The sequence below is a fragment of the Lotus japonicus genome, chromosome 2 (assembly GCF_012489685.1).
Source record: "Lotus japonicus ecotype B-129 chromosome 2, LjGifu_v1.2".
NCBI classification, from domain to species: domain Eukaryota; kingdom Viridiplantae; phylum Streptophyta; class Magnoliopsida; order Fabales; family Fabaceae; genus Lotus; species Lotus japonicus.
In genome coordinates, this window is record NC_080042.1 from 83,062,639 (window position 1) to 83,076,002 (window position 13,364).

The following is a 13,364-nucleotide window of genomic DNA, read 5'->3' on the forward strand; positions in this document are numbered from 1 at the left end:
TTGTCATACTTAGTCTTAAATAAAGGCCAAGGGATTGACAGCTATGATCTTAAGGTGAATATCCTCAATAACTAAGATAAGTTATGGAGTAGGTGTAGCTGATTACTTAATGCTACATATCTAGTTACGCATTAATTGAATGAGTAGTTCGAAAGATGATGATATTGATTCATATAAATAAGTAGTTAGAAATAGATTGATGTATAGGTATTTAATTATACAAAATTTAAGCATGATAAATTGATAATTGATATAGTTCAAAAATAGAATAAAATATGTAGAATATTTTCTAGCTCAGCATTAAAGTTGTCATTCGAGTTACATGCCACTATCTTTCAAACAACTCTTTCAAAACATTCTTTTATGGGGAAGTAATAAGTGGCAAGCAACAACAAAGATTAAGAGTGTGTTATTGTAAAACAACTTATTCATAAACTAATATGATGAGTTTATTAAAACAATGTAAGATAGGATCGCATGTAGATGTAAATGTTTGTTCATAAGCTAATTTGAGCCGTTTATTAAAATAAACTCTGAATGTTTATAAATAAGTTATGAATCATTCACACACATTTTCTCAAATTGTTGTATAAGCACGTATTTAATAAAATAATATCGAATAAACTCTTTTAAACATATATAGTCTAATTTAACATAGTCTAATTTCATTTGGTGAAATGGTTTTGTCACATTGGGTGCACTAATTACTTCCAACCTTAACCAGCTTGGATATTAAACATCGTGTTTGACTTTGGGCTAATATGACTATCCCCTAATTCTACATTGCCATGAAATCGAAGTGTTTGACTTGTTTCAACAAGGTGATGGTATTTTCCATTCACCAATCTTATAAACACATGATATTTGATAAAGAATGCCATGAGAGAAACCATAAATTCTGATATGAATTGAATGAGATGGGTATTCACAACCGTTTTCAATACAATAATTTTTCAGAGAACCTATAAAAAGTAGTTTTTGAGATTGTTGTGTTCTGAGTTATGTGTTAACCGTTTATGTAAACACGCTAAAAATACAATAATAATTCTTGAATATATAAGGAGTAACAACATGTTCAATATATGCAAATTGTTGAGGTTTTTAATTGTCACAAAATATTTCTTTTTATCCTAACAGTTTTGGAACTCTACCGCAACCTTTTGTACGTTCTTTTGGTAAAGTTGAAAACCTCCGCTAAATATGTCATGTTTGTTTTGACACTTCATGTTAAGTGACGGTTGAAAATCATCACCATTAAATATGTATATTGAAAGAATGTCATGTGCTCCCAAAATTTACGTATAAGAACTCTAAAGAAAATAGTCCACACAAATAACAGTACCACCCACAGATAAAAAAGATTTTAACTCTTAAATTATTGATTGTGTTTAAGCTAACTCTCACGCTTATGTTGTGTTGTGACTTATGAACCCTTCAAATAGAAAAACTTAAATATCTTTTTAATTTGGTAACATAGGAATGAATTGTATTTAGTCCAAACAAACATATTTCACAAAAATCAACTACAAAATGAACGGTATGGATTAATTTCACATATTTAATTGATGTTAAAGACTAAAAAACTTAGATGAAATCACATTCACCTCTAGTATATCATATCAATTATCTCTCTCGTTCCCCATATCTCATAAATATGTGGATATGTCTACAAATCATTTTCCACTGCCCTATCCAAATTGCTCCCAAATACAATCCGGATTATACAATGCCCAAAATGGTCAAGGTAAGGCGTAGCAAAAGAGGGAAGATTAAGGGTATGAATGTAATGAAACAGAGGACATTGAGGAAAATGGAAGACCCACCTTCACTGCTAAAATCACATAAAGAAAACACAGAGAGAAAAAAGTGGAGAGAATTTCAAGAGAAACAGAGAGTGTTGCGTACGTGACTGCTTTTGATTTGATTTGCCAAAATAAACCAAAATCAGAGAGAGACTTCGTATCCAAGCAATTTCCAACTGAAAAGGAAAAAGAAAAAAAGAAAAGAAAAGAAAAGTTTCAGCTTTACCAGAAAGATAGAAGAAGAAGAGTAAAATCGATTCCATTTACAATTCTGAAACATACCCAGTTATCAAAATTGGATTTTTTTGTGTGGGTGAATCTCAATAGATAGATCAGAAGAAGAGGGTGGGTGATGTCGTGTTCATCGTCATCAGGTTCTGAAGAAGACGATGAGGGGTTCGATTCCTATCGGAAAGGAGGCTACCACGCCGTCAGGGTCGGCGATCAGTTCGCCGGCGGAAGGTATATAGCTCAGAGGAAGCTTGGTTGGGGTCAATTCTCCACCGTTTGGCTTGCTTATGATACTACCACCTCTGTATGTTTCATCTTCATCCTCCTCAATTTTCATCTTATCATTGATTGAGGCTTTGATTGGTGTTTTGGATTTGAAATTTGATTTAATTTTTGTTTGGTTTTTCATTTTTCTAGTTTTGATGATTTCATGTGCTTTAAATGGTGTGGAGGTTACAAGATCTTATTTCCTGATTTTGTGTATATTTGATTTCGTTTTCTGTCATTGAATGGATCAGAATCAGATTCTTTGGTTTATTGAAATATTGATTTCTTACCTTGCTACATGATATGATATGATCCCTTTTTTTTTGCTCAATATGTGTCACAAAGTCCCCAGAATCCTTGTTTGTGGGAACAGTTAAAAAAAACTGGGAATGGTCCTCTCAAAATGGTACCACCTGGCTTAGGTGGGTTTGTCTCTATGCACAAGAGCAATAAATGCGTGCATAGATGCTGCTACTTTGTAACCAATGCATATAGTATTTAATTCTGTTCGAAGTTTATAGAGAGTTATATATGAAATGGAAATCATTTTCCTTCTACGTGTGTTTGGATTCTCAATTTTCATTCCAGAAGTGATTCTGCTTTAAAGCTCTACCTCAGAGCTTCTGGCCTAATGCCCACTATTGTTCCAAACACACCTAATTGTGATTCAGCAGAGTTGACTGTTATGGTTTACAAGTCTTTTGTATGTATAATCACATATCTTCATGATCATGTTACAAAATATCCGCCATGGCTGAATCTCATGGAGGGTTTTTGGCTTTCCGCCTACACCACCACCATTATTTCTCAAATCTGGTACCATAAATAATGTAACCTAATTGTAGGATCTTACTGATGCTTGAATTTTGAAAACAAACAAGTGTCAAACCAAAGCAAAGAAGAAACTAAGATAACTGGAAGTGGGTAAACATATACAGCATAACATTATGTCACTATCCATTGATCCGTGTGGGGTAGTTCCATAGTAAAACATAGAGTCTCCCAGGAACTATTGCTAAAAACCATATCCGTGATCATCTTTTTTGTTCATGTGTCGGATGTTAAATTCAATATTCTTCCATCCTGGTAATACATTCATGTTTATGCATGTATTCTCATGGAGATTTCCCCTAAATAGATGATAGTTTCTTTTTACTATTTGTGCACAATTGTATGCTTTTTTCCATATCTTCTTCTAATTTTAAGATTATGGTTTTCAGTCATATGTTGCTCTCAAGATCCAGAAAAGTGCGGCCCAGTTTAATCAGGCTGCCCTTCATGAGATCAATGTTCTTTCATCCATTACTGATGGTGACCCATTAAATTCGAAGTGTGTTGTCCACTTGATCGACCACTTTAAGCACACAGGTCCAAATGGGCAGCACCTTTGCATGGTCCTTGAGTTCCTTGGTGATAGCTTGCTTCGTTTGACAAAATACAATCATTACAGAGGTCTTCCATTGAATAAAGTTAGAGAGATTTGCAAATACATTTTAATTGGTTTGGATTACTTGCATAGTGAACTTGGTATAATCCACGCTGACCTAAAACCTGAAAACATTCTCCTATTTTCAACCATTGATCTTGCCAAAGACCCTTTTAGATCTGGACTCTCCCCAATTCTAGAGAAGCCTGAGGGAAACGCAAATGGTGGACTTACAAATCTTATTGAGAAAAGGTTGAAAAGAAGAGCAAGGAGGGCAGTAGCTAAAATATCTGGAAGAACAGCTTCAATAGGAAGAACAGAAGAAGCTGCAAGGTCTGGTAGAGATATTGATGGGATTGATGTGCGATGCAAGATAGTCGATTTTGGAAATGCATGCTGGGCTGGTAAGCAGTTTGCAGAAGAAATTCAGACTAGGCAATACAGAGCTCCTGAAGTTGTATTGCAGGCTGGCTATTCTTTCTCAGTCGATATGTGGTCTTTTGCTTGCATTGCTTTTGAGCTTGCCACCGGAGATATGTTATTTACGCCCAAGGAGGGGCCAGGATTCTGTGAGGATGAGGTATGATGATGATGCTAATAAACTATTCTGGTTTAATTACACTCTTTATCAATCAAAGTAATCAAAAAGATAAAAAAGAAAAATTGAGAACAGAATTCATTGAATCAACTTGTAATTCCAGTGCATTAGGTTAGATGTCAAGTTGACAAATTTTCTACACTCATTTGAAGCTAAGCATGTATTCATTTAACTTGTGAAATTAGTTATATAGTAGAAATTTTACAATTTTCAAGGACTATTTGCATTCCTTATGTTGCCAGATAATATGTAACAGGAATGGTCACTTTTTACAATTTTTATGTAACAATAATCAATATTCATTGCTCTATCTATTTGTGATCCTTTTGCAGTCCCGGTGCTAGATGAACTGAAAAAATGTCTTTTTATTCTGAACAGTTTCTGGTTGTGTTTTGGGTTTTTTGTAATCATAGGAGGAAGTTTGATGTTTTATGCTAGTGATAAGTAAATATGAAATAGTTATAAGAAAGCTATCAAATTGCAGTTTCCACCATTAAAAATTCTATTCTTTGATGATTATGATGGGAACAAAATGATCAAAATACAGGTGTCTGCCTTATAATTTTCATGCTATCATTTGCGGGTGTTGGAAATATTCTTTGATTAGTTGAGCTAAAACTAGGAAATTTTTACTGTCATCTTTGGTATAATTGATGAAGTATACCTGGTAGGATTGGCATCAAAAGAGAAGAAAAAGAATTGATTTTATACAAAGAACAATGAATACAGTTGCTGAGAGTTTCTACTTTCGAGAGCCTCAGCTTCTCTCCCTAGAATTCTTGAATCTTACCCTCGATGCCTGAGTACCCTCTTCCCTTTTCATACTCTACTAAGTTTCTAACTAACTCACTAACCATTCACACTTTAGGTTAGTTAGTTATTATTACAATAACAACCTCTATCAATGCATAACTGTCACTCCCCTATTCCTATCAATATCTCAGTTGTGCTTGTCTAAATTTGTTGAAAACAAGTCTCTACATCAAATTGTTTGTTTCCGCAATAATAAATTTTTGCATTGTGTTCATTTCAGGATCACCTTGCCCTAATGATGGAACTCCTTGGCAAGATACCCCGGAAGGTGAGTAGAACCCCATTGTCTGTGTATGTATTATTTCTTGAATGCTTTCTTGAGTACAACTATATCTAATGCTTGTGGGTTTCAGATTGCAATTTCTGGAGTTCAATCCAAGGATTTCTTTGACAGGCACGGGGATCTCAAAAGGATTCGAAGGCTAAAATTCGTTCCACTTGACAAATTGCTAATTGACAGATACAAATTTTCAGTAAATGATGCTTGTGAGTTTTCAGAATTTCTTTTACCACTTCTTAATTTTGCAACGGAAAAGCGACCAACTGCGCAACAGTGCCTGCAACACCCATGGCTGGATTGCAATGATTCAACTCCAAATGAAAGTACAGTAGAAAAGGTGGGTGTTGGCATGAGCAACCTTAAAATCAAGGTGGGAAACTGAAGGGCGAAATGTGTTTTGATTTAGTCAATGTCACATGTTATTAATTGTGATTTCTTTTTGCTTTGTTCAATTTTAATAAGATTTTTTTTGCTTATTGTATTATTAACTACAGAAATGTACATTAGTAAAGAATTTTGTTCATCCTGTGATATCTTACCACAGAATTTGCAGTGTATATTATTCACATGTTGTGAATCATTCAAAGCTTAGTCTAATTTTCTCGTTTTCCACATTTTGTTAGCAATAATGTTATCTGGATGACTGTGTCAATGTTCAAAGACTGAATAGTAATTTAGAAGTGGTCTAGGATTTTTAAAGCCGCAATGTTTGTTGCCAAACTTGGACCAGTCATGAGTAAATAGACTTTGAATGAATTGTTGCTAGCCATGAGGAATGGGTCCTAGGAGGTTCAATTCCAGATAATGACCCCTTTCGCATTTCTTTTCTTTTCATTATGACAAAGGAAGTGTGGAAATACCGAAATAGTACCTTATATTAATATTAATTTTTCTTTAAATAGATCTGTTTGGGAATTATGTTTGCAACGAGCCAACGACCACAAAAAAAATAGTTTGTCATGATTTGAAAGCGTGTATAAGACCTAAATTATATAAACTCTAGTTTTTATTAATATATAATTAAAAAATGTCATTAGAGATCACACTGACACAATCACAATATGTCACATTGAATAACGATTACATTTCTTTCTAAATTTGATTTTGAAAAAAAAAAATTGATTTTGATTAAAATAAAAATAAATTTATGATATGGCAAAAATCAATTGAATGCATGTGTCAAACAAAATTGAAGTGATAATGCATCAAATATTTTAATATTTCATAAAGGGGTTCTTTTGTGTATGTGTGTTTAGATGCAAATCATAGATGAGAAAATTTCACCTGTCACCAGACACATTATACATGCCTCCTAAGTCCTAAAAGTTTTTATACTATTTTTTTTCTCCATCAAGCATCGCCACAACTAATAGTCAGTCGTAAGACTGATCTCTTTTTCACGATCGGCGCAATAAGCGGTAGAAGGTTGGTCAATTAATGAATTTTTCCATTCACAGTAGTTAAAATTCGAACCCCCACCACTATTTATTTTAATTAGTCATGATTGATTTTGCTAAGTTTTCTTTCTCTACTAGTAATTTTTAATCGGTTTGATGCAACTTGTTTATGTGTTTTTGGTTTTCAATTAAAAGTATTACCACATTTGAAATATTTTATTTAAGTTTATCACATAGCATAATCACTAATATAAATATTTGAAGTTCAAAAAATATATAAATATTTGATAGAGCTACTTAAAAATTATTTTATTCTTAATTTTATAAATTATTTAGAATATATTACAATAAAAAACTTATGGTTATTTATAACCTATTTTCAACTTATTTTAATAATTTTCAAATTAAACATTTATGCTATAAGTGCTTATCATTATAACAACTTAACTGTTGTTCCAAACCTATATTCAACCAGCATATTTTGGCAACCAGATTTTTCAAGTGAGCAAAATTGCTAGATCGAGAAAAAGCATATTCAAATCTGATTCGATGAATAAAGAGAGAGACTTACTTGTCACTGACTCCAATTCCACTAACTGCACGTGGATAGGCCAAAATCGTTACATCACCACTTGCCCTGTTTCCATGGCCGCAAACAACAAACACGCTTTCTACATACACACACACACACACTCTTCTGCAGCTGGATAATTAATAATCAGACAACCTTTTTTTTAGCCACAATACCCGCTCGTATGTAATTAATTTGTTTCAAAACTATATTTATAAAATAATATTTCTTAATTAATTTGTGACATCTCTATGTACAATGCACAAAATTGTAAGTTTTATTTAAATGTGTAATTATTTCAATCCTGATCCGATCATTAATGAGGATAACCAACCTCGTCATTAGGGGTGGGAATAGGCTGGGCCTAGGTAGGCTTTGCTTAAATAGGCCTAGCCTATTTAAAAATCTTAAGGCCTGAGCCTGGCCTATGGCCTATCAAAGGCTTTTTTTCGAGCCTGGCCTGAGCCTTCCGAAAGCCTGGCTTGGCCTGGTAGCCTGTTTAAAGGCCCGTTTCACAACAACAGTTTTACGTTTGTTAACAAATTTATCTGTAAAAAGCTATCAAACTTATAAGCTAACGGGTTAAATTATACTAAAATAATCTTTCAACGATCAGACTTATAATATTATTAGCTAATAAGTAGTGAAGAAACTAAACGAGATTATGTTGGTTTCTTAGAGTTGGAGAGCCAATTTAAAATCACACTTCATTTTTAAAAAGACTTATAACTTTGACTCGTTATATAAGTCAATTTGCTTAAATATATAAAAATCTCAATAAGTATATAATATCAAGATATTATAATAAATTTCTAATATATAGACATCATCAAGGGTAAAATATATTTATACTTATCATATTTACAATTTACCAAAAAAATACTAATCATATTTACTTAAATAGGCTAGTCTGTAAGGCTTACAAGGCTTGTTGAATGGCCTGAGCCTGACCTTTTTAACTAAATAGGCTTTTCAAAAAGCCTAAGCCTTGCCTATTTACCATTTTGGTCTGGCCTGGCCTGGGCCTGTGGTAGGCTAGGCCATAGGCCCCTACGAACGGCCTGGCCTATTCCCACCCCTACTCGTCATGTTCTACTTCCTCAATAATTTAGACAAGCATGTGACTTTCCTCTTATTAAGATAGCAATCAAAATGCCACTAAGAGCATTTCCAATGATGAGATCTTATTTTTGGACTTAACTCATTTTTTGTGGGCCCAGATTGTCACATAGGATGTAAGACACTCATAAGGTCCCTATGCACATTTCACTCTAGTGGTTGAGATCTTATTTTACTTTTGACTGGACCCACAGTACTCAATATATTTATATTATTTATTTCCCTCCCTATTTTTCACTTTGGTTCTTGTATTGAAGGAGAGAGAAAAAAAAAATTATTTTATTTAAGATCTCACATTTGAGCGTACCTGAGCTAAGGCACGGATCTTAGCAAAAACTAAGATCTCATGTCACGTAAGATAGCTCCAATGGTGGGATCTAATAAGATCCGGATCTTATTTTAAGATCCCAAAATAAAGACTCCATTGGAGATGCTCTAACTATACCAATAGTTGCTTTCATGAGAATGGGAGATATGCTATAGATACCATCATGGAATTGTCAGTTTTGATTAGTTGTAAATATTTATTAATTTACTACTATTAAATAAAATGAACAAGTAATAAATGTTTGATAATTCACTTTCACAATCACATCCTTGAAGAAAAAAACGTACTAGGAAGTCCTTCAAAAGAATTGGTAGAATAAAGATTTCATAAATTACTAATTTAATGTGCCAGAAAGTAGTTATATTACCCTACATTGGTCAATCATAAAGCAATTGATTTACCAATCAGAATAACTAGAGTAAATTTCTAATCAATGAATTGAATCCACATGCCATAAACTATTACTAGTTAGTACTACTAATTACCATATCAGCATTAATAGACATTTGATCACAAGGAATAATCAACAGTTAAACACCTTGAAGAAATCCATAAATGACCAACATGTTTTCTCCTTTTATTCTCAATACAAATGTGTGATGGAATGAGCAGCACAATGGAAAAGCTGTTCTTCAATTCCTCATATCCTCGTATCTAAACCCAAGCTTTGCTGTCAAATAACCTTACACACAACTTTTGACTGAAATAAGTAATAAGAGGAAACTAAAAAATCTAAATTTACATTGAGTCAGTGCAAATCCATTACAAAACCAAAGATGAACAAAAACCATAAAGACCATATATGTAAAAAAAGCTTGATGATTTCTACCTCAGCTATCAACTTCTATCACAGCAGTATTGGCATCCACTTATCCAGTCATACCCCAATTTAATTTGAATATCATGATTGCACAGCTTTATTCTGTTTGATAATAGCAGGAACCTTGAACTCCTGGCATTTGCACATTGATGTAGCCTCAATTGCCTTCAATCTATCAGCGGATGGTGGCTCCGCCGGAAAAGAAGGTCTATTACCAAAAGGATGATTCCCTGCATTCACTTCAGTTAAGGGCGAATTTCTAGCCCTTACACCACCTTCCTTTGGGTATGCCTTATCTTTGGAGGTGCAAATGCTCAAGGGCAACTTTTTAAGCTTCACCCTTCCTCTCTTCTTACCAATGGAAGAGAAATCTTCAGAGTTTTTCTCCTTTGTCCGGCTTGACTCAGCTTCCCCATTATCTATCTCCATTTGGGTTGACCTATCATACTTGATTCCCTTACTTGAGCTCACTTCATGTATGGAGCCTTCAGAATCAATCTTACCCCCCAATGCATTCCCATTGTTCAAAGATAAGCGATCTTGTCTACCAGCATCAGAAACCTCAGTTACTTCAACACTTGAAGAGGTTCTAGGCTTCTTGTGTTTACTTCCTTTAGAGTTAGAATTTGGGGAAGTCTTTGAGATTCTCGGAGAACTGTTGATGGCTCGATGAAGCTTTCGGGCCAATTCTTCATCTGTTGTCCCACAATTTTCAACCGGTTGGTATTTTTTGTACAATTGCTGAACTGGGATATGCTTCTTCAGCTTGTTCTTTTTCAGATTCCTTTCCTTGCTACCTGCCTCTTCAGAGAAAGAAGCAACCAAATCTAAAGCACTCTTGGCCGCAGCAATCGCCTTTGCTGCTATCTCAGCCTTTTCTTCAGCTGCAGCCCTTGCAACCAGTGCAGCTTTACTTGCAGTCTGTGCTGCCACTTTCGAGATCGCCACAACCCCCTCAGGTGTAAGGTTAGGGTTGTTGGCATGGGAAGTCAACAAATTCTTAAGCCGAGATTCAAATTCACTCGAAAACGTGGAAGACGAAGACGAACCAGCCTCAGAACCCCCAACTATTGGTGGAGATGATGCAGCAGCAGCACCACCCCCACCAGGAGAGCTCTGTTTCTTCAATCCAGCTAGAAGGCGCTTCCGAGGAGGTAAAAGAACATCAGCATCCAAGTGATTGACATCACAAACGTTCTCCATGCTCCTCTACTAAATCCAATCCAATTCTCAGAAAAAACAACAATGAACAAATCTTCACATCAATCAAATCTCAAACCTATTTACAAATCAAGCTATCAGGGCAATGATCAAACTTCTATTTGTTTCCCGATCTAACTCACAAACCAAATTCCACATCTGCAATCAATTGAAGATTCTGAAAACCCTAGAATTACAAGATTCTCAACAAACCCTAGAAGAAGCTACCAAACGTGGTTCCTTGTTCAGATGCCATGCCACGAACCCTCCACGCGGAGAAGAGGAAATTCAATTCAAATCCAAAATCTTCTTCCATGATTCCACCGTTCTGATTCCTAACCATAAAAACAGGAGCAAAATCAAAGTCAAACTAAATCCACCAGAAATGATTTGGTTAGGTTAATCTTATTTAGATTAGATTCTCCGCAGAAATGAAAGAAAACAGAACACCAGGTCAAAAAAACAAAAACCGTTCATCATGAATCTTCATCAAACCAAACCAAACAGAGCGTTATCTATCCATGTATGCAGAATTCAGCAAAGAAAACAAGATCAAACACCAGGAAAAAGAGAAATAGCATTTTGAATTCACAATTCAGAATTCAGATAGATATATATATAAATTCCATTCCAAGCAGTTAAGCTCGTGCATAGATAGCTGTAATTGATATTCATGTGATGCTTGATGCTTCCGTTTTTCAAATCGAATTTACAAAGCGAAGGAGATCGACAATCATCAACGGCGAGAATCACTTGATTCAACGAAATTATGGTAAAATGAATCATAATTGAACAAAATTTATGGATCAAAGGAAGTGGAAGCGTGGTGGAAGAGGAAGGAGGTTGATGAGAGTACCTGATCCTGTTGAGAAGGTAGAGAGAGAAAGAGGAGAGAGAGTGAACGGCGAGGGAGATATGAAGGAGTTAGGGTTTTCAGAGAGAAGAGAGAAAAATAGGTGGTGGTGAAGGTGATGTTTGTAGGAGAAGGAAAATCCAGAGCGTGCGTGAGCGTAAGAAAAACCGCTGATTTTTTATTTTTTATTTTATTTTTAGTTTCAGTTATTTGTTTTTTTTTTTTTTTTTACTACTACAGGAAATGGATGTCAGAAAGTGAAAGAGGTTAGAGTTAGTTTTCTGTTTCCACGCGCCCCAAACAGTGTTCATCTTTCAGTGAACAAACTCCATTGTTTTTGAAAAAAGTAAAATGTCAAACTGGTCAATTCTTTCTTCATTGGAAAACTATCATCCTCTCTAGTTTTCTGTTATTCATTTTTGGTAGATTAACAAGTTTAATTTTGATACTTGTACTCAATTTTTTTTTATATAAATCAATTTTAATGAGTTTTTTCTTGAGTTTAAACTTTAAATCACTTTACTATACTAGAAAGTATTTAATTTAATTTATTTTTTTTTTCAATTTTTTTTTCATATTTGAAAGAGATAGTGGGATGCTTACAAAGTGTTATTTTAACACCAATGATGTAGATCAACGCATAGTCGCATACAATGTTATTTTCGCTTAAGTACAAATTTTGGGTTTGAGTCTCTATGAATATAATTGTGTTAAATATTTGGTATTGAGAGTTTTGTCATTCATAGTACATAGTAATACTATTCGGTTCGAAATTGTGTACATAGAAAATAAAGTGTTAGTTTATAGAAACGGATGAGGACATCCGGGTCATAGGCACACAAAAAAATCTCAACTTAGAGAAAAAAAAAATCATTGAAAATTAACCGTTAATTGAAATAGAGAGATAAAACGAATTTGTTATTTTAAATATGAGTATTTTACGAAAGTTAACAAAAAAAAATTGAAAGCATAAATATTACTATTAATGAGAAATAGCATACTTACCGGGGGAATGAGAAATAGCATTACATGAGAATGATGAGATCATCCCCTTCATGAATTAGGGAAAACCCAACCCAAGCCAAACTAAAAAAACAAACAAACCCAAAACCCCCATCTTGATGTCAAATTTAAGGATGTGTCTCGTTAAAACTTTATTAGAAAAAATTCAGTGAAAAAAATCTTAATTATGCGATCTCTCACTTCACCATCTACGCACTAGATGGTAAGAGACTATTTAATTAATTTTTTTTTTTACATTCACAATAGTTGAGAGTGGAACTTCTAACCAATAAAAAATTGCTTATAAGAGATGAAGTGTTAAACCACTACACTAGTTAATTATGATAATTATTTTTTAATCTTAGAAATTAGGTAAAAATGACTTATGAATAAAATGTAAGGAATATTATATACTCCAATAAATAGATTTAAGCTTTTACATATATACTCCAATAAATAGATTTAAGCTTTTACATGAGCTGGAATAAATTTATTATAAGATTTGTTTTCATAAAATTTTCTCAGTTTTATCTGGTAAGTTGACTGATGAAATTTATGGAACATGATAAAATTATTTTCTCTTAATTTATACTCCCTCCGTTCCTATATATAAGTCACAAATAACTAATTCTCTTAGATTAAGAAAAGTAGTTACTG

The 13,364-nt window shown here is 33.8% G+C and overlaps 2 protein-coding genes across 2 annotated transcripts; one reads left to right on the top strand and one right to left on the bottom strand.

Annotated features, from left to right (window-relative positions):
* The first annotated feature begins 1,799 nt into the window (after window positions 1-1,799).
* LOC130740351 (uncharacterized) lies at window positions 1,800-6,029 on the top strand. Its single transcript, XM_057592928.1, has 4 exons — window positions 1,800-2,337; window positions 3,521-4,306; window positions 5,358-5,405; window positions 5,491-6,029. Exons 1-4 carry the CDS (start codon window positions 2,155-2,157, stop codon window positions 5,797-5,799), a joined length of 1,326 nt encoding a protein of 441 aa, XP_057448911.1. The 5' UTR covers window positions 1,800-2,154; the 3' UTR covers window positions 5,800-6,029.
* A 3,351-nt stretch (window positions 6,030-9,380) lies between these two features.
* Window positions 9,381-11,867, bottom strand: LOC130740352 (uncharacterized). The gene is made up of 2 exons (XM_057592929.1): window positions 11,709-11,867; window positions 9,381-11,187 (listed from the first exon to the last, which is right to left on the bottom strand). Exon 2 carries the CDS (start codon window positions 10,853-10,855, stop codon window positions 9,734-9,736), a length of 1,122 nt encoding a protein of 373 aa, XP_057448912.1. The 5' UTR covers window positions 10,856-11,187; window positions 11,709-11,867; the 3' UTR covers window positions 9,381-9,733.
* Window positions 11,868-13,364: the final 1,497 nt, after the last annotated feature.

Coding starts and splice junctions, on each gene's coding strand:
- LOC130740351 (XM_057592928.1), top strand. CDS start 2,155: ATGTCGTGTTCATCGTCATCAGGTTCTGAAGAAGACGATGAGGGGTTC. Junction 2,338..3,520: donor CTTATGATACTACCACCTCT/GTATGTTTCATC, acceptor TATGGTTTTCAG/TCATATGTTGCTCTCAAGAT. Junction 4,307..5,357: donor CAGGATTCTGTGAGGATGAG/GTATGATGATGA, acceptor TGTTCATTTCAG/GATCACCTTGCCCTAATGAT.
- LOC130740352 (XM_057592929.1), bottom strand. CDS start 10,855: ATGGAGAACGTTTGTGATGTCAATCACTTGGATGCTGATGTTCTTTTA.